General features: G+C 43.5%; 1 protein-coding gene across 3 annotated transcripts; it reads left to right on the top strand.

Moving 5' to 3' along the window:
* The first annotated feature begins 48 nt into the window (after window positions 1-48).
* On the top strand, window positions 49-26,032 carry vps26c (VPS26 endosomal protein sorting factor C). Of its 3 annotated transcripts, none has more exons than XM_078408784.1 (8): window positions 49-156; window positions 9,745-9,888; window positions 11,772-11,921; window positions 14,246-14,326; window positions 15,025-15,099; window positions 19,716-19,866; window positions 22,167-22,343; window positions 24,225-26,031. In XM_078408784.1, exons 1-8 carry the CDS (start codon window positions 106-108, stop codon window positions 24,305-24,307), a joined length of 912 nt encoding a protein of 303 aa, XP_078264910.1. In that variant the 5' UTR covers window positions 49-105; the 3' UTR covers window positions 24,308-26,031. The 3 variants fall into 3 exon arrangements, with proteins under 3 accessions (XP_078264910.1, XP_078264911.1, XP_078264912.1); XM_078408785.1 differs by having other exon boundaries at window positions 22,191-22,343; window positions 24,225-26,029; XM_078408786.1 differs by lacking the exon at window positions 49-156 and adding an exon at window positions 272-378 and having other exon boundaries at window positions 24,225-26,032.
* The last annotated feature ends 290 nt before the right edge of the window (window positions 26,033-26,322 follow it).

The following is a 26,322-nucleotide window of genomic DNA, read 5'->3' as shown; positions in this document are numbered from 1 at the left end:
ACATCACGTGACGGGGTAGATAGACGCGGGGCACACGTGAGAGGGGGCGGCGGTACGGTGCGTCACGTGACTGGGGTGGTCGGCCTCGGGAGTGTCGGTGTCGGGATGGCGGTCGATATCAAGTTAAAGCGGGCCAACAAGGTGTATCATGAGGGGGTGAGTGCAGCGGGGCCTGTCGGTGTTTCTTTCCCCGCCCCCCCCCCCCCCCCCCCCCCCCGGGCCCGAGTCTGACTTGTGTAGGAAGGGACTTCCTGCAGATGCTGGCGTACACCGAAGATAGACACAAAATGCTGGAGTAACTCAGCGGGACAGGCAGCATCTCTGGAGTGGAGAGAAGGAATGGGTGACGCTTCGGGTCGAGACCCTTCTTCAGACTGAGTGAGTCAGGGGTGAGGGAAACGAGAGATATAGAAGGTACATAGAACAAATGAACGAAAGAGGCGAAAAGCAACGGTGCAGACAGTACTAGTGTTGGTGTTACAGAACTCCAGTTGGAGAAAGGAGAACTTTTCCTCAAAGTAGGCATATGCCTCGAGGAGATTTCGCACCAGTGGAGCAGACAAAATGTGTAGGAAGGACTAGGAGCTTTACACCGAAGATAGAGTCGCAGAAAAAGCTGGAGTAACTCAGTGGGACGGGCAGCATCTCTGGAGAAAAGGAATAGGTGACGTTTCGGGTCGAGACCCTTCAGACTGAGAGTCTGGGGAGATGGAAATGAGAGGATGTACTGTCCTGACACTGATGGCTGGGCGCAGGATGAGCCTCGCACCCTGACCAGCCCCATCGAGTTGCAGGACTACTCCCCCCCACCCCGCCCACATTACCTAGTCTGTCGTGTACCCCCTCCTTCCTGCCATTTCGTCTGTCCTTGAACAGCAGCCTCAGTGCCAAACTTCCTCAAACTAGTTCCTTTACCCATGTCCTTATTGCTCCATCAGCAATAGAATTGATGGCATTGTGGCCACAATGATACGAAGATAGGTGGAGTGGCAGGAAGCAGGGAGTCTCCAGAAGGATTTGGAGAGATTGAGAGAATGGGCAAAGAATTGGCAAAGGGAATACAGCGTAGCTAAGTGTATGCTCATGTACTTTGGTAGAAGGAATAAAGGCATAGACTACTTTTTAACTGGGGAGAGGATTCAGAAATTGGAGGTGCAAAGTGACTTGGGGGTGCTGGTGCAGGATTCCTAAAAGATTAATTTGCAGGTTGAGTTGGTGATAAGAAAGGCAAATACAATTCTATCTCATTTCAAGGAGACTTGAATGAGGCTTTAGAAGGCACTGGTAAGACCATATTTGGAATATTGTGAGCAGTTTTGTGCCCCATATGATGAGCTGTTGTTGGAGAAGGTCCAGAGAAGATTCACAAGAATGATCCCCGGAATGATTGGGTTAACATGTAAGGAGTGTTTGGCCCTGGGCCTGGACTCTCGGAGGGTTAGAAGGATGAGTGGGGGGGGGTTCATTGAAACCTACTGGATAATGAATAGCCAAGATAGAGTGGATGCGGTGTTCCCCTTGTCCCTGATTGACCAATGACACGATATTAACATTTTCAGCTTAAATTTCACCTGCAGCCTTCTGTGCCTGGGCTGGTGAATTCCTGAAGTGAGCCTTGATGCAACTATGCACCTGTACAAGTTCAGTAGAGTATTTAACAACATGAATCTCCTCACTCCTCTAAAAGAAGTAGAGCTTCTTTGTGATTGCATTATTGTGCTGGGCATTAATCTAATTGGTCACAGACCGCTGGTCAAAATAACACCCCTCCGCTACTATCCTCCGTCTGCTATGGCAAATCAATTTTGAACCCAATCTAAAGTACAAGTCTCTATGGATCCCATGTGCCTTAGTCTTCTGGATCATCCTCCCATGCGGGACCTTATTGAAAACTTTACTAAAGTCTGTGTACACAACACCCTCTGTCCTCCCCACTATCTATCATCCTTGTCACTTGCTAAAGAAAATCAATCAAGTTTGTCAAACATGTCCTTCTCCACATAAAGACATGTTGACTGTCCTAGATGTGAGCACATCCTATCCTCAGAATTATCCCCAATAATTTCCCGACCACTGATGTCTGGCTCTCTAGCCTAGCATAATCACGTCCCTTTTTAACTCAACTTTCTCCTACATGCTTTCTAGGTATCATTTTCCTTGTTTCTTCTCAAATTTAGATTTTTTAATAGATTTAGATATACAGCGCGGAAATAGGCCCTTCGGACCACCGAGTCCGCGTCGCCCAGCGATCCCCGCATATTAACACTATCCTACACACACTAGGGACAATTTTTACATTTACCCAGTCAATTAACCTACATACCTGTACGTCTTTGGAGTGTGGGAGGAAACCGAATATCTCGGAGAAAACCCACGCAGGTCACGGGGAGAACGTACAAACTCCGTACAGACGGCGCCCGTAGTCAGGATCGAACCTGAGTCTCCGGCGCTGCATTCGCTGTAAGGCAGCAACTCTACCGCTGCGCCACCGTGCCAAATGTTGCTTTGAAATTTACTAGTGAGGAACTAACTATGTTAGCGAAGTCCCAGTTACATTTTCAAGTATGTAATTTTGCAACCTCGCAAGAGGGATCTGGGTTATCTTTTGGGGCTAGGCTGGATCGTGCAAAATTAGAGTGATCAGTACTTGTGCCATTAATCTGCATCACGTTGTTAGCATTAGCAAGGGGCTAGTAGTGACCCTGCCCGTGTTTTAGATGAGTGGAGGCACGTGACTGCCGATGCTGGAATCTTAAGCCATAAACAAAATGCTGGGGGGACACAACGGGTTAGGCAGCATCCGTGGAGGGAAATGAACAATGTTTCAGGTCAGGACCATGCTCCGGAAGAATGGCTGGCTGGTTTCCTAATTCTTTGTCCTGCAACCAGTGATTCGATTCAAGGTATCATTACTAATTCCACCAGTATTGACAACCTTCTAGTACTGCATATTCTCCAGTGTACTTTGGAAAGTTGTGAATGAATGAAGCTTTGAGTTAGAAGTGTTTGTTAAATATATCATTGCTGCACTCTGCTGGTATGCACATGCCACCACAGCAGCAACTTGAATTTAAACTTTACACTTGTGCTGAGAAATTTGAGTATGTGGTGCCTGTTTTCTGAGCAAATTGTTCACAAAGCCATTTTGCACATTTCAATGCAATAGCGTCCACTTCTGATGGTCCAAGTCTGACCCATCGCAAAAGTTGACCTGACACATCTGGATCTTAGCATGATGGGTGTTTTTCTGTCATGCTGGCAAAATCAGTGTTTCTGATGTTCAGCCATATTTCCAATGGTACTTGGAGCAATAATATCCAAACAATGATCTTTGATTTTAATTCCCAGTCAAACCAGGAGCCAACCACACGTCTGTGAGGAAATCGTGACTAATCAAAAGATGCTCACTGGAACATCAATCTGTTGCTGTCTTTATGTTGTTGCCTGAGACATTATTTCTGCACTTATTACACAATTGCTGAGTCCACTGTTGCAGACGTTCAAAATAGTACATGGTGTAGACATGTTGTGGTCTCTGCCTGAATGATGAGCCTGTGCCTTACAACGGGGTGGGGCCATTCACAGGTTTGGACTCTATTTCTGAGGGTGATTGTCTATATACATTAAAAAAAGTTTTTCAATGTTTTCCTTCAAGGGAAGCATTTTACTTGGTTGTTGTTCTTTGTCATCCACAAAAATGTTTAAAGCCGAGGTACTCTTCCAATGATTCCTGGACCTGATTGCAACAATACAGCTGCTGTAATTGGTGCAGGCATCTCCTCTCTTGAACACAAGGACTGCCCGCTTCAACACAGTAATCGGGCTGAAAACATTAATGATGAATGGTGCGAGCACTAAAATGCAACAGGCTTTTGGTCATCATAGTAGAGATCACGACCAAAATCTGAGTCAAAGAGGTGGATTTAAGGGATATTTTGGTAAAGGAAATAGGAAAAAGTGGGGAAATTAAGGAAGAGCATTTGAATGCTTAAGGCATGAAGGAACATGAAGGAACAAGCATTATTTGAATGAATGTTCAATATGATCATAATTGGAAAGGTGGAAAGATTTCAGTATCTTGGGGCTAAAGGAGTTTAGTTTAGACGTACAGCATGGAAATAGACCCTTCAACCCACCGATTTCACACCGACCAGCAATGCTTTATCTTTTACCGTTTACATGCTTTAATCCCCTGTCTATATGTATTGTATTGTGCTGTCTAATTGTATTGAACTGTATTGTATTGTACTGCACTGTCACCCCCCTGTCTATATGTTTTGCATTTGTATTGCACTATGGTCCCCGGAGGCACTCTGTTTCGTCCCATTCGCTGCATGATCTGTAAGGAGTGGAATGACAAATAAACTAAATTCAATTCAATCCCTACACTGGTTCTATCCTATGCACTAGGGACAATTTACAGAAGTCAATTGAACCAAAAAACCTGCACGCCTTTGGAATGTGGGAGGAAACTGGAGCACCTGAGAAAACCCCCATGGTTACAGGGAGAACGTGCAAACTCCATGCAGACAGCACCTGTAGACAATAGACAATAGATTCAAACCCAGATCCCAGGCGCTGTAAGGCAGCAACTCTACTACTGTGCCACTTTGCCACCGTAAAGGCGATTTGGAGGAATTTGAACTCCAGGATAGAACTTTAACTGCGTTTTAACAGTCTGTGTGCCTGATCGTGAGTACATAGTGTGAATTAAGACATCGACAGTTGAGTTTACGATACTCCCATCTTAATGGATGAAATGAGTTATTGCCATGTCAATCTCAATAGAAAATTTAGTCAGCCAGCATGAGCCAATTATGGAAAATGTAATGGGTGAACTCATCAACATTACATCCAAGACATTGGGGTTTTTATCTTAAATCTCAAATGTTGATTGGTCAATTGCAAATTTTCATGTGTGCCATATTTCATTATTAATTCTGCCATTAACAACTGTAAATCCCCCACCGCTCCCCTCCCCCAAGGTGTCCCCCAAGGCTCAGTCCTTGGCCCCCTCCTCTTCATCCCTCTACCTGTTCCCCCTTGGTTAATTAATCCGCCATCATGGTCTCAACTTCCACTGCTTCGCCGATGATATCCAGCTCCTCATCTCCACCAAGTCAATCTCCACCACCACACACTCTACACTGACAAACTGCATCACTGAAATAAAATCTTGGCTTCAATCAAATTTCCTCAAACTCAATTGCAACAAATCTGAAATCATCATCATTGGTCCAAAAACGCTCACCAAATCCACCCAGAACTTCATCCTCAATATTGATGGTCTCCCAGTATCCACCTCCCCTCACATCCGGAATCTTGGAATCATCTTTGATCAAACCCTCTCCTTCGACAAACACATCACAAAGACAGCCTTCTTCCACCTCAAAAACATTGCCCGTCTCCGTCCATCCCTCTCCTCCACAGCTGCAGAAACCCTCATCCACGCCTTCATCACCTCCCGTCTGGACTACTGCAGCAGCCTCCTCTATGGCGCACCCTCAAAAATCATCAGTAAACTTCAATACATTCAAAACTCCGCTGCCCGTCTACTCACCCACACCCCGATCCGTGACCATATCACCCCCGTCCTTTACAAACTCCACTGGCTCCCCATCCCCCAGAGAATCCAGTACAAAATCCTCCTCATGACCTGCAAAGACCTCCATAACCTGGCCCCATCCTACCTGACTGACCTCCTCCACAGGCACACTCCCACCTGCACCCTCCGCTCTGCTGCTGCCAATCTCCTATCCCCCCCCATCCGGACCAAACCCAGATCCTGGGGGGACAGGGCTTTCTCCATCGCTGCTCCCACCCTATGGAACTCACTACCCCAAACCATCAGAGACTCCTCCTCACTCACCACATTCAAAACATTACTGAAGTCTCACCTGTTCAGTACTGCCTTCAACCACTGAAGGTCACCTCACCTTCTGTCTCCTTTCTCTGTTCGTTTACTTATTTATCTATTTATTCACTTCCCTATGTTCTTTAAATCCCTGTAAAGCGTCTTTGAGTGTATGAAAAGCGCTATATAAATGTAATGCATTATTATTATTATTATTATTCATCGAGTTCCCAATGGAATCAGTGGTTTTGTTTTTGTCAAGTGTACCAGGTACAGTGAAACACATTTTTTTGCATGCAGCTCAGCACGACTATCCCCGTACATAAGCACAATCACCCCAGTTTCCTCATGGTTACCAGGTTCTGCATTAAATCTGCTGCATCCCAAGTATGTAAATACTACTTGTAAGGTTGTAAAATCACTTGTTCCAGAGGTGCTACACCCTGATGTGTGGTCTTAGAAAGACTCTTGCTGTTCGGGTTATGCCTTGGGTCATTAAAGTTGGTCCAAATAGTTGTGCATCCTTGTTCTTGTGTCTGAAGCAGGGTTCTGACCCAAAGTGTCACCTATTCATATTCTCCATAGATACTGCCTGACCTGCTGAGTTAGTCTAGCACTTTCTGCTCTTATTTTTTTAATAAACCAGCATCTGTCTTGTTTCTACTCTTCTTGTTCTAAGTGCATTTGCTTTATATTGCAACTGGCAGCTTGAGACCCTGCCAAGAGCTGGAGTACTTGCAAGAGTTTTGCAGTGAGTAAACACATTTGTAATGTTTCACGTCAATGGTTGTCGGGGAAAGTGTTCAGTTATGATCCCAATGGATGGTTTGATGGAGCCAAGTAAGTACTTTGACTCTTGAAACTTTGCCCAAAGAATACAAAAACACATGTTTATGACCAAGCAAACATTGTCTAGACACAGAGCGGTAAAGGTTATGAGATTGCAAATACAGCCGCCAAAAAATGTTTGTTTCTTTTTAATGCTGACTGAAGGATAATGTGAAAGTAAAGTTAACTTGAATTGCAAGCAGCTAGTTCAGTCACACAATCCTACCTTACAATTGATTCCTAGTTTCTTTAACCTGATAAAATTTAAGTCAAAATATATTGAGAATTTGGGGCCATTTTAAGTGTCATAGTGATAGGAAGAGAATTAGGCCATTCAACCCATCAAGTCTGATCTGCCATTCAATCATGGCTCATCTGTCTCTCCCTCCTAACCCATTCTCCTGCCCTCTCCCCATAACCCCTGGCACTGTGTCAGTGTCACAGTTCAGTGACAGTGTCAGTGCCATTGTTCAGTGTCACAGGAGATAAAGTCTTACACTTTTTATATTGTGGACCTTATTTTGTATTTTTCTTGGCTTTTAAATCTCCATAGCTTAAGTTTGCAAACTTGTTGAGTATACTTTAAGTATCTATATCTATGGCACATCCCCAAGTGCTTTAAACCCAATGAAATGAAGTTGTTCCTGCTGCGATCCAAGTACATGATAATCTAAGAATAAAATGATAACCATAAATTGTGGCACTTGCTAGTAAACAGTGCAACTCAAGGACTTGGAGGAAATAAGTCGCGGATGTTGTAAATCACTTAGCCAGCTCCTAATGTTGCTCATAGATGACTTTTTAAATTCATCAAATAAGATTATTGGTAGATTTTTCAGAATATGACTGCTTAGAATGCAGTTGTCAAATAAAATTGTTACCATATTTAATAGGCATAACCCTCGATCTTCCCTGGTGTCACAAAGATTAAATTGAGTTCGGATCCATGGAAGAACCTCTGCCCTGATGAAGCGGTGTTGGCAAACACTGAAGGAAATTTGTAATTGTTGGATTACTTGGCACTCGTGCAGTACCTATTCCAGCAAAGATTAACTGCAGGGTGACCAAAGGTTCTGGCAGATTCTTGCTTGTCATCTCTTACACCCAGAGGCACCAAGAATGAGCAGAGTCTTCCATCTGCACACTACACCCAAAGCACAGACCTCCATCTGCACACAAAGTACACTGCCGTATTACAGATGTAGAAACAAGGAACTGCAGATGCTGGTCTCCAACGAAAAAGCCACAGTGCTAGAATAACTCAGCAGGTCAGGCAGCATCCCTGGAAAACATGGATAGGTGACCCTTCAGTGTGATTTTAGGTGGGGAAGAGTGGTGGTGGGTGGAGAAAGAGCGCTGGAAGCCGGCTATAATAGATTTTTGGGTCTGACTTCCCAAAGACACCTTAATACTTAGCAGAAAATATGTGCTGGAGAAACTCATCGGGCCAGGCAACGTTTGTGGAGGGAGGGAATGAGCAGTCAGTGTTTCGAACGGGCTGAATGAGCAGATTGGAAATGGCCAGTATAGTGAGGTGTAAGGCAAGACCTGCCAAGCAATATCTGGATCTGGGTTAGGAGGGTTTTTTGGTAGATTAAATCAGGTGGCGGTAAGGAAGGGTGGTCATAGCGACAGAAGCTGGGAGAGTATGCCATTTGATTTGAAAGGATGGTGAAGTGGAACAGAGTAATGGGGATGGTGGGAACATTTGGGGGAGGGGACAGTGGAACCTCGTGCGAGGAGTATGTGGGAGATCCTAAGCTCACCCCCGGGTTCTGCTGCTGCTTGGTCCACCGTACCAGAATAACTGGCATTCAAGGGATTGTATAAAGGAATCGCACCCACTGTTCTATCCAGAGTGGTACGTTCAGGATAAACATATGCCTTTATATTATCTGCTTCATGACGTATGGAGGCAGTAAGACACACTAAGGGGACATCAGATAGCTAACAAAGATTAGGACCAAACGGTGACATGCTATTATTAAGCTCAGTATTTAACAACGATTTTAGCAAGACTCATTGTAGCCCTATTTAAATAGAACCTGGTGAGGGTATGTTTGTGTCCGGGGATTGGGAGCACAAGAGAAAAGGGGCAGGGATATTCAGAAAAGGTATGGTACTCGATCGGAAGGAACCATCGCCTTCAACCATTTCTATAGTATCCATATTGATATTGTATTGCAGTCTTCTATTGACAGTATCAATATGATCAGCAATTGAATTGTCAGGACACACTGACACACCTGTGTCAATAGGATGTCTATTCATTACAATGGCAGTACAGGGATATTTACACAGGTTGCAACTAGTTGACTTAATCGCATCGTAAAACACTTGATGTGATACTTTCTTGCACAGCCCACAACATTCATCCAAACCCTTAGTTACCTTTACACAGGTGCGTATTTTGTTCAGTGTTGCGAGAGACAGCAAATGTGAGGAGTCCATGAGGTCTTTGGATAAGTTAATCAAACGGACACAGAGCCCAATGGGTCAAGGTGTGATAGATGCAACAAAGGCTGAGTTAATAAGAAAACATATTTTCTCCTTGAGAGAGATTGAAATTCTGTCAAGATCACGGAGATTAGGAAAAGGTTAACAATAAATGAATGTATTCCACCTTGAGAAGTGAGAAGTCACAGTGCTGGAGTAGTTCTGCAGGTTAGGCAGCATCTCAGGAGAACGTGGATAGGTTACGTTTCGGGTCAGGACCCTTCTTTATCCCCGCGCCAACAATCAGTCGGAAGAAGGGTCACAACCCAAAGCGTTACCTATCCATGTTCTCCTGAGATGTTGCCTGACCCGCTGAGCTACTCCAGCACTCTGCATCTTCTTTTGTAAGCCTTGTTTCTAATGTATTCCAACCTGATGGCTGATTAAACTCATCAATAGGAACGTTCGCCAGTGTTTGCAGTGAAATAACCCACAAAAACCTTTGTTGCGAGTTTTCACATTACAAAATGTTTTCCTGGAACATAATCATCTGTACTTGGATGGAATGTGTGGGTTGACCTATACACTACTGGGGTTTGCTTGAGCTGTAATTACTGTTGTTGCAGGAAACTCTGTCTGGAGTGGTTATTTTAACCAGCAAAGAACTTTTCCAGCACCAAGGGATCACCTTGACCATGGATGGTGCAGTGGGCCTCCAGCTCAGTGCAAAGAGCGTTGGTGTATTTGAAGCATTCTACAATTCTGTCAAAGTAAGTAAAGTTTATCTGTTGCTTTTATTAAACAAGCTCACCACGTGGATAATCTGTTTGAATTTTGTAAAAGGACATTGCTCCACTGCTTTCTATTTTTAAAATCTGAATTACTGTCACGACACTTAACCTGCTAATTCTCCTCTTTTGGGAGGATGGTTTGGTTCAGTTTAGAGATACAGCATGGTCCGTGCCAACCATTGATCACCTATTCATGCAGGTTCTATGTTATCTCACTTTCGTCTCCACTCCCTGCACACGAGGGTCAATCTACAGTGGCCAATTAATCTAAAAACCCGCACGTCATTGGGATGTGGGAGGAAACGAGCCCATTGAGAAAACCTACTTGGTCACAGAGAAGGTGCAAACTCCACACAGACAACACCCAAAGTCAGGATTGAACTCGGGTCTCTGGTGCTTTGAGGCAGCAGCTCTACAATCTGCGCCACTATTAGTTGATTTTGGGAACCCTCCAATTAAATGGCGGTTCTAATGGTTTGTTCAAATACTAGTTTGTTATTGAGTAAAAATGTAGGTGACCAGCTTCAAATGTTTTCTTTGTGAGGGCAAAAGTTAATAAAGACAGGCAGCATCTCTGGGGAGAAGGAATGGGTGACGTTTTAGGTCGAGACCCTTTCTGAAGAAGGGTTTCAACCTGAAACATCACCCATTCCTTCTCCCCAGAGATGCTGCCTGTCCTGCTGAGTTGCTCCATTTTTTTGTGTCTACCTTCGATTTAAACCAGCATCTGCAGTTATTTCCTACACAAGTAGTTCATTGGACAGGCAAGGTTTCTTTGTCACAGGTCTGTTGGTTCCCTGAATGTAATAATTAGTCATAGAGTTGTACAGTATGGAAATGAGCCCTGCAGCCCACCATGTCCACGCTCACCAACTTGTCCATCTATGTTAATCCCATTTGTTCCGTTTAAGTGTCTTAAGCAACATAATTGTATGTGACTCCACTACCACCTCTTGCAGCGGATTGCAGATATCACTCGCTCTCTGTGGGCGAAGGGGGAGAAAAATGTTACTCCTCAAATTGCCTTCAAGTCGCCTTACTCTCACTTTAGATTTCTGTGCTTTTGTTTTTGAGAGAATGGGACAATGATTTTGACCATCACCCGGTCTATCATGTCATGTCGTGTTTTCTTTCGTTTGCTTGAAAGAAAACAAGCAGAGTCTATTCAACCTCTTCCCATAACTAAAATCCTCCAATTCAAGCAAGATTGTGAATCTCCTCTGCACACTCTCCATCTCAGTCGTGTAAGTGCTGCTGAACCAATGTTTTGTAAAATTGCAGCATAATGTCCCAACTCTTATTCCTAAATTCAACAAATGTGGGTATTTTACTTTGAAATGCTCCACTGAGACATCTAAAATACTTTGCTTTCTATATCAACTCCTCTGCCACAATGTGATTTGTCAGTTCTAATCAATTAGATTGTCTCTGAAATTAGGAACACAAAGCTGCTCTTGAAAGCGCTTTCCAGAGTTGAGGCGCCGCGTGTATATTTTGTGTGATCGGGAAAACTGTCTAGAACAACCAAGGGGGCCAGTGCATTTTATAGATCAGGAATTTCACAAACATTCACATTGTACCCTGTTATTCCTAAATTAAACCTTTCAGAAGGCAAGACTTTCCCAAAACATCCACACTTGTTAAAATACGAGGCAATTGGAAATATCAGGCAAGAGATAATTGGTAATTGTGTTCAGTGAACAATAGACATGCTGAGATTTAAACAAAATGAAGTGCTGGAACAAAAGGGCTGATTTGTACCAGGTCTATACTGCAGGCTACATATTTCCTGTTTTAATCCCATAAAAATCTTTTACCTCAATTTATCATGATATTTTAACTCTGATTTTTTTTTCTGGTAGCCTATCCAGCTTATCAGCAATAATATAGAAGTAGCCAAGGCGGGAAAGCTTCCAAGTGGCCGGACGGAGATCCCTTTTGAATTCCCACTGAAAGTAAAAGGCAGCAAAGTTCTCTATGAGACATACCATGGGGTCTTTGTAAATATACAGGTAGGTAAGCAATGTTAAGATTTATAAATGGGCCACGTTCAGCATTGAGTCACAATGTATTATTGCAAGGTCAGCATTCACCCTGTTTCATTGGGGCTGGAAAGGGGTAGATGTGGTGCAGGTTTTCTTCATAAGTTCTAGGAGCAGAATTGGGCCATTCAGTCCATCAAGTCTACTACGCCATTCAATCGTGGCTGGTCTGTCTTTCCCTCTGAACTTCGTTCTCCTGCCTTTGCCCCATAACCTCCTGACTACCTTCCTAATCAAGAATCTGTCAATCTCTGCTTGTGAAATATCCTCTGACTTGGCCTCCACAGCCATCTCTGGCAATGAATTCCACAGATTCACCACCCAAGTGCCCTTTCATGTGGCTTTACACGTGTTGCACTCCCGAGTAATTATAGCTTGCAGTAATGATGTAAATTATTGATAATAAGATTAATTGCACCTGAAACATCTTGTCCAATCTTCCCTTCCAATGAATTGGTTCCCAGGCATTTTGCATTTGACCCACAATCAAGGGCTGAAGTTTTAGGTGCTGAGATTTGGAATGGGAATGGGAATGGGAATGGGAAGGGGAAGGGGGGGAAAGGCAAGCTAACAAAGACTACTTCACACCCACCACATAAAAATGACTCGGGAAAAGATCAGTGCGTCAAATGAATGCAAATTGAAAATGCACCAATATGAGAAAGAATAACAAGTGTTAACAGGTCACAGACTAAGAATGATATTCTACTGCAATTTATTATAAGTAAATTACAGAATAACATAGTTGAAGCCTCCATGGGCATGAAGTGCTGTAATGCAGGAAAGATGGAACTGGCAGTACGTTATATTGGTGGATTGCAGAATATTGTGTGATAGTTAATAAATTAATTTATGGCATGAGAAATTGTCACTTTCTGTCCTCTGAATGTACTGCTGTCTGCCCATTCATTTCTATAGTTAAATCTTGGCTTGCATTTGACTTTTTATTGTATACCAGTTCTTTGGCATTCCTTTTCCTCAAAACCTCATACATTGCCTCCATCCCTCTCTTCACCTGCTAGGGTTTCAATGGCTGGCTTCCTTAATCCCTCCCACCCTTTGGCAACCTCATACTACCTGCCCTTCACAATTTGTTGAGTATTTAATGTCCATGTTAGTTTGTTACTTCCTGGTGCAGGCACCCCAAGGGTTTCTTGAGCTCAGTTGAAGTTCACGGAAGTGAACAATGCCCTTTTCTGCAGAACATTATTCCTTGTTTGTTTTGATTCATATTGATGCACACCAATTTACTGTTCCGCGTTGCAGGATGATAAATGGATGCTAAAATGAGCCAAATCTCTTTCTGTACATTTCAAGTGCGTGACAGTTTATACTTCCATGAACTTCAATAGAGCTCGAGAAATAGTTTACAGCCATTTATGTTTCTTTAAATTCGAACACATGAGGCAAGGTAGGTAGTATATTCTCAGCTGACTATCTCAAAAATAGAATGACCAGATAAAAACTTTGCAGTTGAGATTGGCCAGTGCAATAGGGATAATTCCTCATGTGTTAGAAATAGTGCTGTCGAATCTTACGTTTACTTGTTGGAGCATATGTGGTGCTGTTTAGCATCCAGAATTCCAAATGAAAATATTCATTTTTTGATTTTGGATATATATTAAACCCTTGTTATTACAGACCTTTATGTAACGGATTTTGGTTATAGCGGATTGGCATTGCCAAGGGATTGACATTGACAAGGCATTGACATTGACAAGGCATTGGCATTGACAAGGCATTGGCATTGACAAGGCATTGACAAGGCATTGGCATTGACAAGGCATTGGCATTGACAAGGCATTGACAAGGCATTGGCATTGACAAGGCATTGGCATTGACAAGGCATTGGCATTGACAAGGCATTGGCATTGACAAGGCATTGGCATTGACAAGGCATTGGCATTGACAAGGCATTGGCATTGACAAGGCATTGGCATTGACAAGGCATTGGCATTGACAAGGCACTGACACTGACAAGGCACTGACACTGACAAGGCATTGACATTGACAAGCAATCGTTTCGATCAACACTGTTTGCAAATGTGTTTCTAAACAAACAGCCATTACTATTTTTAGTTTGCAAGAACAAACTATTTTTAGCTGTTAAAAAATTGTATTTGTACTGTTATATTTGAAAACGGCTTGTTCTTTCACGGAGTTACCACTAGGTGGTTGGAGCAAAGCCCTTGCTCGGCGGCAATAACGGACACCACCCTCCCTCAATGGTAGTTTTGTTTTTTCTATTTTAACCCGATTACTCTCCAGTGTGATTTTCTTTGTGCCTCTTTCAGTACACACTGAAGTGTGACGTGCGACGTCCACTCCTTGCAAAGGACTTGACGAAGAGCTGTGAATTTATTCTGCATTCGTTGGTAAGTGGAGTGCCTTTTGAAAACACGAGAGAGGGAGAATCAGAGCTTACCGTTCATCTGGATTTCTTTAATTAAACTGAGTAGAACCTGTAGCAGATTGACACTGGTTCTCATTTGTGGTTTCTCTGACATGATGTTCTTAGAGAATTTATGAAGCAGGTGAACCTAAAGAAGGAAACTGTGTTCAATAGTCAAATAACTGCAAAAGCCAACTAGGGAGAGTGGGAGAAAGTAACAAGGCACAAAATGGAGGAGATAATTTTGAATAAATGGCAGTAAACCTCTTCAAAGAGAATCTAAATATAAACAATGGTCGATTTCAATAAAAGGACAAATAGAAATATCTTTGCATAAGTGATTTTTGAATGTGTGCTTTTGTGATGATTCTGCATTTACTCGTTTAGGTTTACCATTGTCATGTGTACCGAGGTACAGTGAAAAGCTTTGTTTTGCAGATGATCCGATTGGTTCAGATAATACTATACATAAATATAATCAAGTTAAACTCAAGTACAAGTTAGAGCAAAGTGTAAGATGCAGAGTTCAGAATATAGTTAGAAAATAATTTTATAAGAGTAGAGCCACTGTATTGGAGGGAAAGCGTTGAAAAATAAATGGACAGGGTTGCATGTTTTGAGCTGTAATCTTGTTACGTTAACTGTTTTTAAAGCATTTTTAATAAATTTCTTCTTTTAAAGCCTCAGAAAGGCAGGTTAACACCCAGCCCTGTGGATTTCAGCATCACTCCCGAGTCCCTGCAAAATGTCAGAGAGGTGAGCTGCACTTTTGGTAAGAGTTGGAGCTTGGATGGGTTGAAGCCTTGTTAGGAAACACATTTGCAAAGCAATTGGGGTGAGGAAAATTAATTTAAAAAATGTTATGAGCCAAAATTACAACTGATTTGTGGTGAAGATATCATGGTTGCTGCTTGATCATTTCCAGAGCAGCATAGACTGTAACCAGTGTGGCCGGAGAATATCGTGTACATTGGTTTGTCACGAGCAGCAGGCCTAACTTTGATTGGAAGAAGAGTCCTGACCCGAAACCTTGCCTATCCTTGTTCTCCAGCGATGCTGCCTGACTTACTGACTTACTCCAGCACTTTGTCCTTTTTGCTCAAGATTCCAGCATCTAGAATATACTCTTCATCCAAGTCATTAATACATGGTGTACACCATATTGTACATGGTGAGGCCACTGCTTTTATCCTTGAGCACCCCACCATTTCCACGGCATGCATCGAAATGACCCATTTGCCTGACAGTTTTGTTCGTTAACCAATTCCTCCATCCTAATATTCCCTCAATGCCATGAGCTCTTATGCATTAATCTTTTTTGAGATCTTTTTATTGAATGTTCAGTCCAAATGTATTACTGGTTCCCGTACATGAACACTGCCTATTACTCCCTCAAAGAATTCAATACATTTGTCAACGCTATTTCCCCTTCATAAAACTGACTATGACTATTTTCTCTGCGTCCCACCATTCCACAATAATGGAATTGAACACTTCCAATTGTGTGTCAGGTTTGTGTTTCCCCCTTTCAGCCTTCAGTTCCATTGATTTTTCTTTAACGTTTTCATTACTTTTCACTCTTCCTTGCTTTTTCTTCTATTATTAATTCAATGCTTCGGGTGTCTTCTATGAAGGTGCACAAAATTTTGAAATTCTTGGTCATTTCCTGCTTCTAATTTCCCTCGTTCCATGATCTATGGGACCAATGGTTAGTTTAATGGAGACACAAGAAATTGCAAATAGGATAACATAGAACTAGTGCGACACATAGTGCTGGAGGAACTCAGCGGGTCCGGCAACATCTGTGGAGGGAATGGGCAGGTGACTGAAGAAGGGTCCTGACCCGAAACATCACCTGTCCATTCCCTTGACAGATGTTGCCTGACCTGCCGAGTTCCTCCAGTTAATTCATCTGCTCATCCTATACAATGCTTGTAGATATTCTTGCTGTCTCTTGCTACTACTCTTAGTTTAGTTTAGAGATACAGCGTGGAAACAGGCCCTTCGACTCACAGAGTCCGCGCCGACTAGCGATCCCTGTACACTAGCTGTATCCTACACACTAGGGACAATTTACAATTTTTTGAAGCCAATTAACGCACGAACCTGCATGTGTTTGGAGAGTGAGAGGAAGCCTGAGCTCCCAGGGAAATCCCACGCGTCACGGAGAGAATGTCCAAACTCCGTGCAGACAGTCGGTATCGAACCCGGGTCCCTGGCGTTGTAAGGCAGTAGCTCTACCGTTGTGCATGCTTTACCATTTAATAAGATCATTGCTAATCTGAATGTAACCTCATCACGCATTCCTGTCTATTCGTGGTAACCTTTCATTTCCTTTCTTATCAAGAATCTATCTCTGCCTTTAAGAAATATCCTTTGAGGAAAATATTTTCAAAGCTTATGATCCTTTGAGAGAATAGAAAACAGTTTCATTTCTGCTTTAATTGGACAACTGTCTTATATTTTAAACAAGCAATCCTAATTCTAGATTTTGCCTCAAGAAGAGACATCCTCTTCATAACCACCCTGTCAAGATCTTAAATGTTTCAGTCTTGTCATCTCTCATTCTTGCAATTGCCAGGGGGTAAGATTCCTTGCTATAATATCCATAATAATATCTGTGCTCTAACCCTGCAGTGCGTCATTTATAACTGACTTCCATGCAACTTATGAACCGCTCCTTGTGGAGGATAAGCCACACGGGGGAGTAGTGTGACTATGGCTAACAAGAGAAGTTGAAAATTGTTCTACTCTATAATGAAAGCTGTCGTCGGTAAAGTAGCGAGTGACATTGGAGATTGCAAGAGCTTTTATGGGTCTGTGCAAAGGAAGGGGTCAGCGAAAATAAACATAGGTTCTTTATAGATGGAGAAACCAGAAATTATTGTGGACAATAAAATTTCAGTGCCGATAATGCAGCAAGCACTTTGATTCTGAGAGGAATTTATTGCGATGTCTTACTGAGTTATAGAGAGCTCTGGTAACACTGCACCTGAAGTTTGATTTCCTTCTTTAAAATAAGGTACTAATCAAGGGAATGCAACGATGAATCTCAGAATGGTCCCTGGTATGTAGACATAAGGAACTGCAGATGCTGGTTTACCAAAAAAAAACAGATGCACATTGCTGAAGTAACTCAGCGGGTCAGGCAGCATCTCTGGAGAACAAGGATAGGTGACATTTCGGTCAAGACCTCTCTTCAGACTGATTGTACTAGCGGGAAGAAAGCTGGAAGAGAGGTGTGGGAAGGACCAAGTCTGGCAAGTGATAGGTGGATACAGGTGAGGGGAGGGGCTTGATTTTCAGATGGTTGGACAATTAACAGATGAAAAGACAGTGAGATCAGGACAATAGAGGTGTAAAATGTGAAGCCAGAGGAAACAATATTTAGTTAACCACCTTTGTAAAAAGAAGCAGACTGTGAAGTGTTAGTTTTTGTGTGATGGAAGAAAAAAATAAGATGCAAAATACACAAGCAATTAGGAAAGCAAAGAGTGTATTTGCCTCTTAGTAAAGGATTGGAGTATAAAAGTAACAGTCGGTTTATTATTGCCTAGGGCTTTGAGACCTTGGAGAGCTTTGTATTTGGCTACCTGAGGAAGGATGCGCTGGCTCTGAAGAGGGTCCAGAGGAGGGTTACAAGAATGATCTCAGGAACGAGTAGGTTAACATATGATGAGCATTTGGTGGCACTGGTGTTTAGAAGAATGAGGGGGGACCTCATTGAAACATACAGAATACTGAAAGGCTTGGAAAGAGTGGATGCGGGGAGGATGTTTCCACTAGTGGGAGAGTCCAGGACTAGAGGTCATAGCCACAGAATTAAAGGACGTTCTTTTAGGAAGGAGATGAGGAGGAATTTCTTTAGTCAGAGGATAGTGAATCTGTGGAATTCTTTGCCACAGACGGCTGTGGATGCAAAGTTAGTGGATATATTTAAGGCAGAGGTAGATAGATTCTTGATTAGTACGGGTGTCAGTGGTTATGGGGAGAAGGCAGGAGAATGGGATTAGGAGGGAGAGATTATGTGCAACCAGGCAACTTTGATCATTTAATGTAGTATACCTTTATATTATCATTTTTAACCATGTTTTGGTGGTGGAAATACATGCCTTTTTTTGTCAATAAATGCTTTTTTCGTGCCTTTTTTGTAATTTTATTATGCCTGTTTACCTGCCTATTTCAGAGATATTTAGCGCCTAAACATCCTGGCTCTACTTATAATAAAGGGTTAGTCATGTAATATAGAGAGGAATTTTCACATTTGAAAGAATGTAACAATTGGCCATTAAGTGCATTCAAGTCCACAATGTATTTTTGAGCACTGAGGGAGACGGGGATATGGTGTAGGAAGGTAGAGGCGGGGCGGCACGGTGGCGCAGCGGTAGAGTTGCTGCCTTACAGCGCCAGAGACCCGGGTTCAATCCTGGCTACAGGTGTTTGTCTGTATGGAGTTCCTACGTTCTCCCCATGACCTGCGTGGGTTTGCTCCAGGAACTCTGGTTTCCAACAACACTCCAAAGACGTACAGATTTGTCGGTTTATTGGCTTGGTATATATGTAAAGATTGTCCTTAGTGTAGGATGGTGTTAATGTGCGGGGATCGCTGGTCGGCGCGGACTCTGGACTGAAGGGCCTGTTTCCACGCTGTACCTCTAAACTAAACTAAATTAATACAGGCTTGAAAAGGTAGTTTGTGATGAAGATGTTTTCTTGATTGGAAAATCTAGTACTAAATGTAGACTGGATATCGAAGACTTATAGTAAAGGGTTAGTACTTTAATATAGAGAGGCATTTTCACATTTGAAAGAATGTGACACTGGCCTTTAAGTGCATTCATGTGTAAAATGGATTTTTCAGCACTGTTGGAGACAGTGTAGGAAGGTAGAGTTGATCAGCCATTATTGCACTGACTAATAGAGCCACCTTGTGCAGCAGCCTATCTTTGTGTGACATTTTGTGTTCGTGTTTACACAGGGATTTAGAAGACACTTGTAGATCCTCCAAGGCTGTTCTGGATGGTATCAGTTGAGCACCAGCTACAATGCAGATCTTCTCATTTGATATGTAGGATAGGACTGCAGATGCTGGTTTAAACTGACGACATAAGCTGGAGCAACTCAGCGGGTCAGGCAGCAAGCATCTCTGGAGAAAAGGAATAGGTGACGTTTCGAGTTCAGACCATTCTTCAGACTGAGAGCCAGGGGAAAGGGAAACGAGAGGTATAGACAGTGATATAGAGAGATCTAGCACAAATGAATGAAAGATGTGCAAAAAGTCATGATGATCATTTGATAGCTGTGTTGCATGGTCGTCCCTTCTGCTGACTTTACTTTTGATTCCTGTCAAACTTTCCCAACCTTCCTTCCAGAGGACGTCGCTGCCCGGTTTCAAAATCCGTGGCCGCCTCGACTCGACAAACTGCATCATCACCCAGCCACTGACGGGCGAGCTGACGGTGGAGAATCTGGACGTGGCCGTCAAGAGCATCGAGCTGCAGCTGGTGCGGGTGGAAACCTGCGGTGAGTGTTGTACCCCCGGAGTAACCGGATAATGCTGGCCACAGGGCGCCCGGAGGAAGCGAATGTTGTCCTTTAGCTTATTGTGCTTGACGATACCCATACTTCATCATGTATGATTGAGAAGTATACATTTAAGTTAGACACAAAGTGCTGAAGTAACTCAGCGGGTCAGGCAGCATCTTTAGTTTAGTTTAGAGATACAGCGCGGAAATGGGCACTTTGGCCCATCGCGTCCGTGCCGATCAAGGATTCCCCGTACATTAACACTATCCTACACACACTCAAGACAATTTTTTAAAAAACCCACGCTTATTAACCTCCAGAACCTGTACGTCTTTGGAGTGTGGGAGGAAACTGGAAATCTCGGAGTAAGCCCACGCAGATCACGGGGAGAATGTACAAACTCCATACGAACAGTCAGGGTCTCCGGCGCTGCAAGCACTATAAGGCAGTAACTACTGTTGCGCCACCTTGGCCGTCTGTACATTTTCTCTGGGGGAAAAGTGGATAGGTGATGATGTTACTTGTTGGGATCCTTCTTTAGACCTGACCCAGTCCATTTTCTCCGGAGATGCCGCCTGACCCGCTAAGTTACTCCAGAATTTTGTGTCTCAAAATGCCAACATCCCATGCTCAAGTCTGAAGTCAATAGAGTCCAGTTTATTTCAGGAACCATGCGTTATGGGGACCAGTAAGCCAGGAGAGGTGTGGAGAAGTCACAGGAGCTGATGTAATCTGGCAAGGATCCATATGTTATAATGCCACTCCTTTCTGTTCCAGTCTGACAGAGCAAGAATGCAACTGAGCTAAAGAACTTAAATTTATAATAAAACGAACTGCAGATGCTGGTTGATACCACAGATGGACACACAATGCTGGAGTAACTCATTGGGTCAGTCAGCATATCTGGAGAACAGGAATAGGTGACATTTCGAGTCGAGACCCTTCTTCAGACTAATAGAGGTGGACTCTACCCATCCATTTGTTCTGGCCTTTTCTCACCTCCAGTTCCCCAACCCCTACCTCTATCTTTCAGTCTGAATGAGGTCATGTTTTGGGCAAGTTTCAACAAGGCAAAGCGAATAGAAAAGAAAATGGGAAGATAGAGGAACAAAAAAAACCCAATTGGCTATACTTCACAGATCTTTTAAAGTGGAACGATCTACATGTCTACACATGGTTAAGAGGGATGCTGATGCTTTCTTGAGCTGAGACATAGAATGCAAGAGCAAGGTTACTACCCCTGGAACACAGATGGAGAATTAGTTTGTGTAGGAAGGAACTGCAGATGCTGGTTTATACCGAAGATAGACACAAAATGCTGGAAAAACGCAGCGGTTCAGGCAGCATCACTGGAGAAAAGGAATGGGTGACATTTCGAGTTTGTCTGAAGAAGGGTCTCGACCCGAAATGTCACCTATCCTTTTCTCCAGAGATGCTGCCTGACCTGCTGAGTTATTCCAGCGTTTTTGTGCCCATCTACAAGAAGGCGCTAGAACTGTACACATCAGTTAGATCACAGCCTGAGTACTGCCAAAGTCCTGGTCATCACATTGGTTATTGGTTTAGTATTGTCACATGGCACTGGGCCTGGACTCGCTGGAGTTTGGAAGGATGAGGGGGGAGCTCGTTGAAACTTAACGAATAGTGAAAGGCCTGGATAGAGTGGATGTGGAGAGGATGTTTCCACAAGTGGGAGAGTCAAGGACCAAAGGCAATAGCTCAGAATAAAAGGACGTGCCTTTAGAAAGGGGGGGGGGGGGGTTCTTTCATCAGAGGGTGGTGAATCTATGGAATTCATTGCCACAGAAGGTTGTGGAGGCCAAGTCAATGGATATTTTTAAGGCAGAGATTGACAGATTCTTGATTAGTACGGGTGTTAGGGGTTATGGGGAGAAGGCAGGAGAATGGGGTTGGGAGGGATAGATAGATATAAATAGAGAGGCTTGCTGGGCCTTATTCTGCTCCTATAACTTATGAACATCTATTGAGTACAGTGGAAAATCTTTTGCATGCTGTCCATATAGGTCATCCCCACATGATTGTAATCAAACCATGCGCACACATGGGTGTACAGTATAGCCTCTTTTGGTTTAAATATTGTGATACCATTTCTGATTTCCAAGGGCATTATCATGTTGCTATTTGTAGAATCTTGTGTGCATTGGTTCAAGTGTTTTCCCAACAAAGTGCATTGTGCTCTTTGTGAGCATGTCAAAAGGCACTACACTGACTGTAAATGGCTTGTGGACTTTAAATTGCGAAAGAACTTGTACAAATGCAATTTTTTCTTTTTCAAGTAACTTGTCCAATAACCGAATTAGGTTGCGTGGAGGGTTATGCCAGAGATGCCACAGAAATTCAAAACATCCAGATAGCTGATGGCAACATTTGTCAAGGTTGGGCCATTCCCATCTACATGGTGTTTCCCCGGCTGTTTACTTGCCCCACGCTGGAAACAACTAATTTCAAAGTCGGTAAGTATGAGTTCCCAGTTGTGTGTGCATTTGCTTATTTTCTGTGGCATAAGAGTCTAACAGCGTGGAAACAGGCCCTTTGGCGCAACTTGTCCACACTGATCAACATGCCCCATCTACACTAGTCCCACCTGCCTGCCTTTGGCCCTTATCCCACTAAACCTATCCTATCCATGTACCATCATTTTATTTATACTAAGGATGATGCCGAACTTTCGAGAGTCTTTTCTTTAATTTTAAATTTACCAGTGTCCGGATGTTATAATTGAATGAGTTGGAAGGAACTGCAGATTGAGTAGGAAAGAACCGAAAACACACACAAAATGCATGAACTGGTGTGCACTTTGGCCGTTACATAGGCCACGTGTTTAAGACAAAGTGATCCACTGTTAAGCCAGGACACTGCCAGCTCAGTCAGTGATGGCCCACCAAGCCCCTCTCGGTTGATGGATAATGAAGCCCCATACCCAATCCTTGTGGAGAGGATGTTTCCACTAGTGGGAGAGTCTAGGACCAGTGGCCATAGCCTCAGACTAAAAGGATGCACCTTTGGAAAGGAGATGAGGAGGAATTTCTTTAGTCAGAAGATGGCGAATCTGTGGAATTCATTATCATAGAAGGCCAAGTCAATGGATATTTTTAAGATGGAGATTGCCGGATTTTTCATTAGTCCGGGTGTCAGGGGTTATGGGGAGAAGGCAGGAGAATGGGGTTAAGATGGGAAAGATAGATCAGCCATGTTTGGATGGTGTAGTAGATTTGATGGGCCGTGTGGCCTAATTCTGCTCCTACAAACCCATCTGAACCCATCTCCTATATCCTTGTTACTTTCAGTTTTTCCAGATGCTGCTCAGGATGGAGGAACACATATATCTGGCGAGGACAGTAGGCAGTAATCATGAGAAGATTTCCTTGTGAGATTTTGTGAGGCCTGTAATTGATGTTGAAGACTCCCAAGTCCTCTTTCTATCTCCTCTGCTGGCCCCACCTTGTTGGGGGGGGGGGGGGGGGAAGCAAACGAGATAGCAGAGTATGGCAATTGCCTGTAAGGTATGGTTCCATGAATGTGATGATATTAAGCTGCTACCTCACCCATCTGTGGAACACCTCTCCCAATTTACACACCAATTCCCGGATGCTTTTTTGGAAGGACTTAACCAGGTTGACTCGGCTGGGAATGTGATTGCCGTGTAAGTGCGTGGGTCGATCCCAGGTGATTCATCAGGTCATTCAATGTGCAAGATGGAGTGCAGCAGATAGTTAGCATTTTCATTCCTTGTCATCAACAGTGAATTGGCCTGCTCCTCATTCAGTTGGCCAAGGGACTAGTTTCCACATTGCTTCATGACGAGAATGAAGACTACCCTAGCTCCAAAGTGGATGGCGTGCCCCTTTTCAGAGATTCGTGAACGACACAGGTTCACCTCTGGTTTATGATGGGAAGGCGGGTGGGAGGATGTCCTTGTGGTTTTATGGCTTCTTCTTGATCTGGGTTTGATGAGTTGTTTTGAAGTATGTCCAGACACGCGCTGTACACTTTATAAATGTGTGGGAAAATGCTGAAGTCAATATCAGTATATCATTCACACCTACTGTGCTAGCCCTTTTAAAAATGCTAATGTTTGCTATTTCTTCACAGCAAATCCATCAGGAATTTTAGCTTGCATTTCTAAATGCTGCCTCTAGTTCACAAATCTTATGAAATAGAAACATAGAACATAGAAAATAGGTGCAGGAGTAGGCCATTCGGCCTATTCTTTTATAAACTAAGAGTGAAGGTCCAAAAGTCTTTTACCATATATATAAATATTTGGTTGGGGGCATGCAGAAGTATGGGGTGATGTAGTGACAGTTATAATTGGCATCTTTTCTTCTTTACAGAATTTGAAGTGAATATTGTGGTGATTTTTCAGGACGATCACCTGATCACCGAGAATTTCCCGCTGAAAATCTACCGCTTTTGAGTTCTGCAGCGTCAGAGCTATTGATTTGGAGAATCGCAGCTCTGGAGTTCACACCGGACTTTGTTGTTCGACAACTAACTTGCATTCCATTCCGAGAGGCTTATTTGTACAAATCGTGGTCTACGATCATTTTTTTTTTGAGAACTGGACAATTTCCTTATTTAAACGATAATAAATATTTGCACAGTTGTGTTTCCCCTCGATTGCATTCACTCCTTGGGGACAATGTGCACATTTGACACAATTGGGTAGAGAAAGTGGTTTATAAAGCATATGGTATCTTCGACTTGCAAAGAGGCACTGTGGTACAGTTGCTGCCTTACTGGTTCTATCCCGACTACGGGTGCTGTATGTATGGAGTTTAATGTATTAAACTATTAATTTATTGGCCTTGTAGGGAGTGTGGGGTAGATTTGCCAAAATCTACTACAAACCTACAGACTCCCAAAGACATCTTGACTCCACTTCTTCCCACCCTGCTTTCTGTAAAGACTCTATTCAAAGGCTCTATCCAAAGGACCCAAACAGTCTTTCCAGGTGAGGCAGAGGTTCACGCGCCCCCTCCAACCTTCTCTATTCCCAATTCCTCTGTTTACTCCTCATTTGCACCCAGGATGAGGTGTTCCATACCAGGGCATCGGACATGTTCTCATTCTTTAGGAAATGGGGGTTCCCCTCTTCCATTATAGATGAGGCTCTCACTAGGGTTTCCTCCATATTCCGCAGCTCCGCTCTTGCTCCCCCTCCCCCTATTCGTAGCAAGGATAGAGTCCCCCTTGTCCTCGCCTTCCACCCCATCAGCCGTCGTATGCAGCATATAATCCTACAACATTTTCGCTACCTCCCACCGGGATCCCACTACTGGTCACATCTTCCCATCTCCACCCCTTTCTGCTTTTAGCAGAGACCGTTCCCTCCGAAACTCCCTGGTCGACTCGTCCCTTCCCACCCAAACCACCCCCTCCCCAGGTACTTTCCCCTGCAACCACAGGAGATGCAACACCTGTCCCTTTACCTCCCCCCTCGACTCCATCCAAGGACCCAAACAGTCTTTCCAGGTGAGGCTGAGGTTCACCTGCACCTCCTCCAATCTCATCTACTGTATCCGCTGCTCCAGGTGTCAACTTCTCTACATCGGCGAGACCAAACGCAGGCTCGGCGATTGTTTCGCTCAACACCTCTGCTCAGTCTGTCTTAACCTACCTGATCTCCTGGTGGCTCAGCACTTCAACTCCTCCTCTCATTCCCAATCTGACCTTTCTGTCCTGGGCCTCCTCCATTGTCAGAGTGAGGCCCAGCGCAAATTGGAGGAACAGCACCTCATATTTCGCTTGGGTAGTTTACGCCTCAGCAGTATGAATATTGACTTCTCTAACTTCAGATGGCCCTTGCTTTCTCTCTCCCTCCCCTTCCCAGTTCTCCCACTAGTCTTACTGTCTCCAACTACATTCTATCTTTGTCCCACCCCCTCCACAGACATCAATCTGAAGAAGGGTCTCGACCCGAAACGTCACCCATTGAGTAACCCCAATATTCTGTGTGTACCTTTGCCAAAATAATTCCTTGAACTCTTAAAGATTAACTTCCTATTTCATAAACTCAAATTCATAGAACTTTTAAAAGAGATTTGGCCCTTTGAGTTCCTGTTAATCTGGAAAGTCAGGTATTAGTTTATTATTCACTTGTGTCGAGACATGGTGAAAAGCTTTTGGGTGTGTCCTTTTAAATCAGATCATGCTGTACACGATTGCAATCAAGTCATACACAAGGACATGTTGGCAGTGGCTGGGGCAGTATCACTAGCATTTGAGGTACTGGACCAGACAAATTTAGTTTAGCTTAGTTTACAGATGCAGCGTGGAAACAGGCCCTTCGACCCACTGAGTCCGTGCCATCCAACGATCACCAGTACACTAGTTCTATTCTACTCATTAGGGGCAATTAACCTACACACCTGCATGTCTTTGCAATGTGGGAGGAAACCGGAGCACCCAGAAAGAACCCACGCAGTCATA

Source organism: Rhinoraja longicauda, chromosome 12 (genome assembly GCF_053455715.1).
Source record: "Rhinoraja longicauda isolate Sanriku21f chromosome 12, sRhiLon1.1, whole genome shotgun sequence".
Taxonomy (NCBI): domain Eukaryota; kingdom Metazoa; phylum Chordata; class Chondrichthyes; order Rajiformes; family Arhynchobatidae; genus Rhinoraja; species Rhinoraja longicauda.
The sequence above is the reverse complement of the archived record's forward strand: the minus strand, read 5'-3'. Positions and strand labels throughout refer to the sequence as shown.

What these genes read in the sequence shown, in the direction of transcription:
- vps26c (XM_078408784.1), top strand. Translation starts at nt 106, where the DNA reads ATGGCGGTCGATATCAAGTTAAAGCGGGCCAACAAGGTGTATCATGAG. An exon ending in ACAAGGTGTATCATGAGGGG is followed by an intron (nt 157 to 9,744) that starts GTGAGTGCAGCG and finishes CTGTTGTTGCAG; the next exon opens with GAAACTCTGTCTGGAGTGGT. An exon ending in GGGTCTTTGTAAATATACAG is followed by an intron (nt 11,922 to 14,245) that starts GTAGGTAAGCAA and finishes TGCCTCTTTCAG; the next exon opens with TACACACTGAAGTGTGACGT.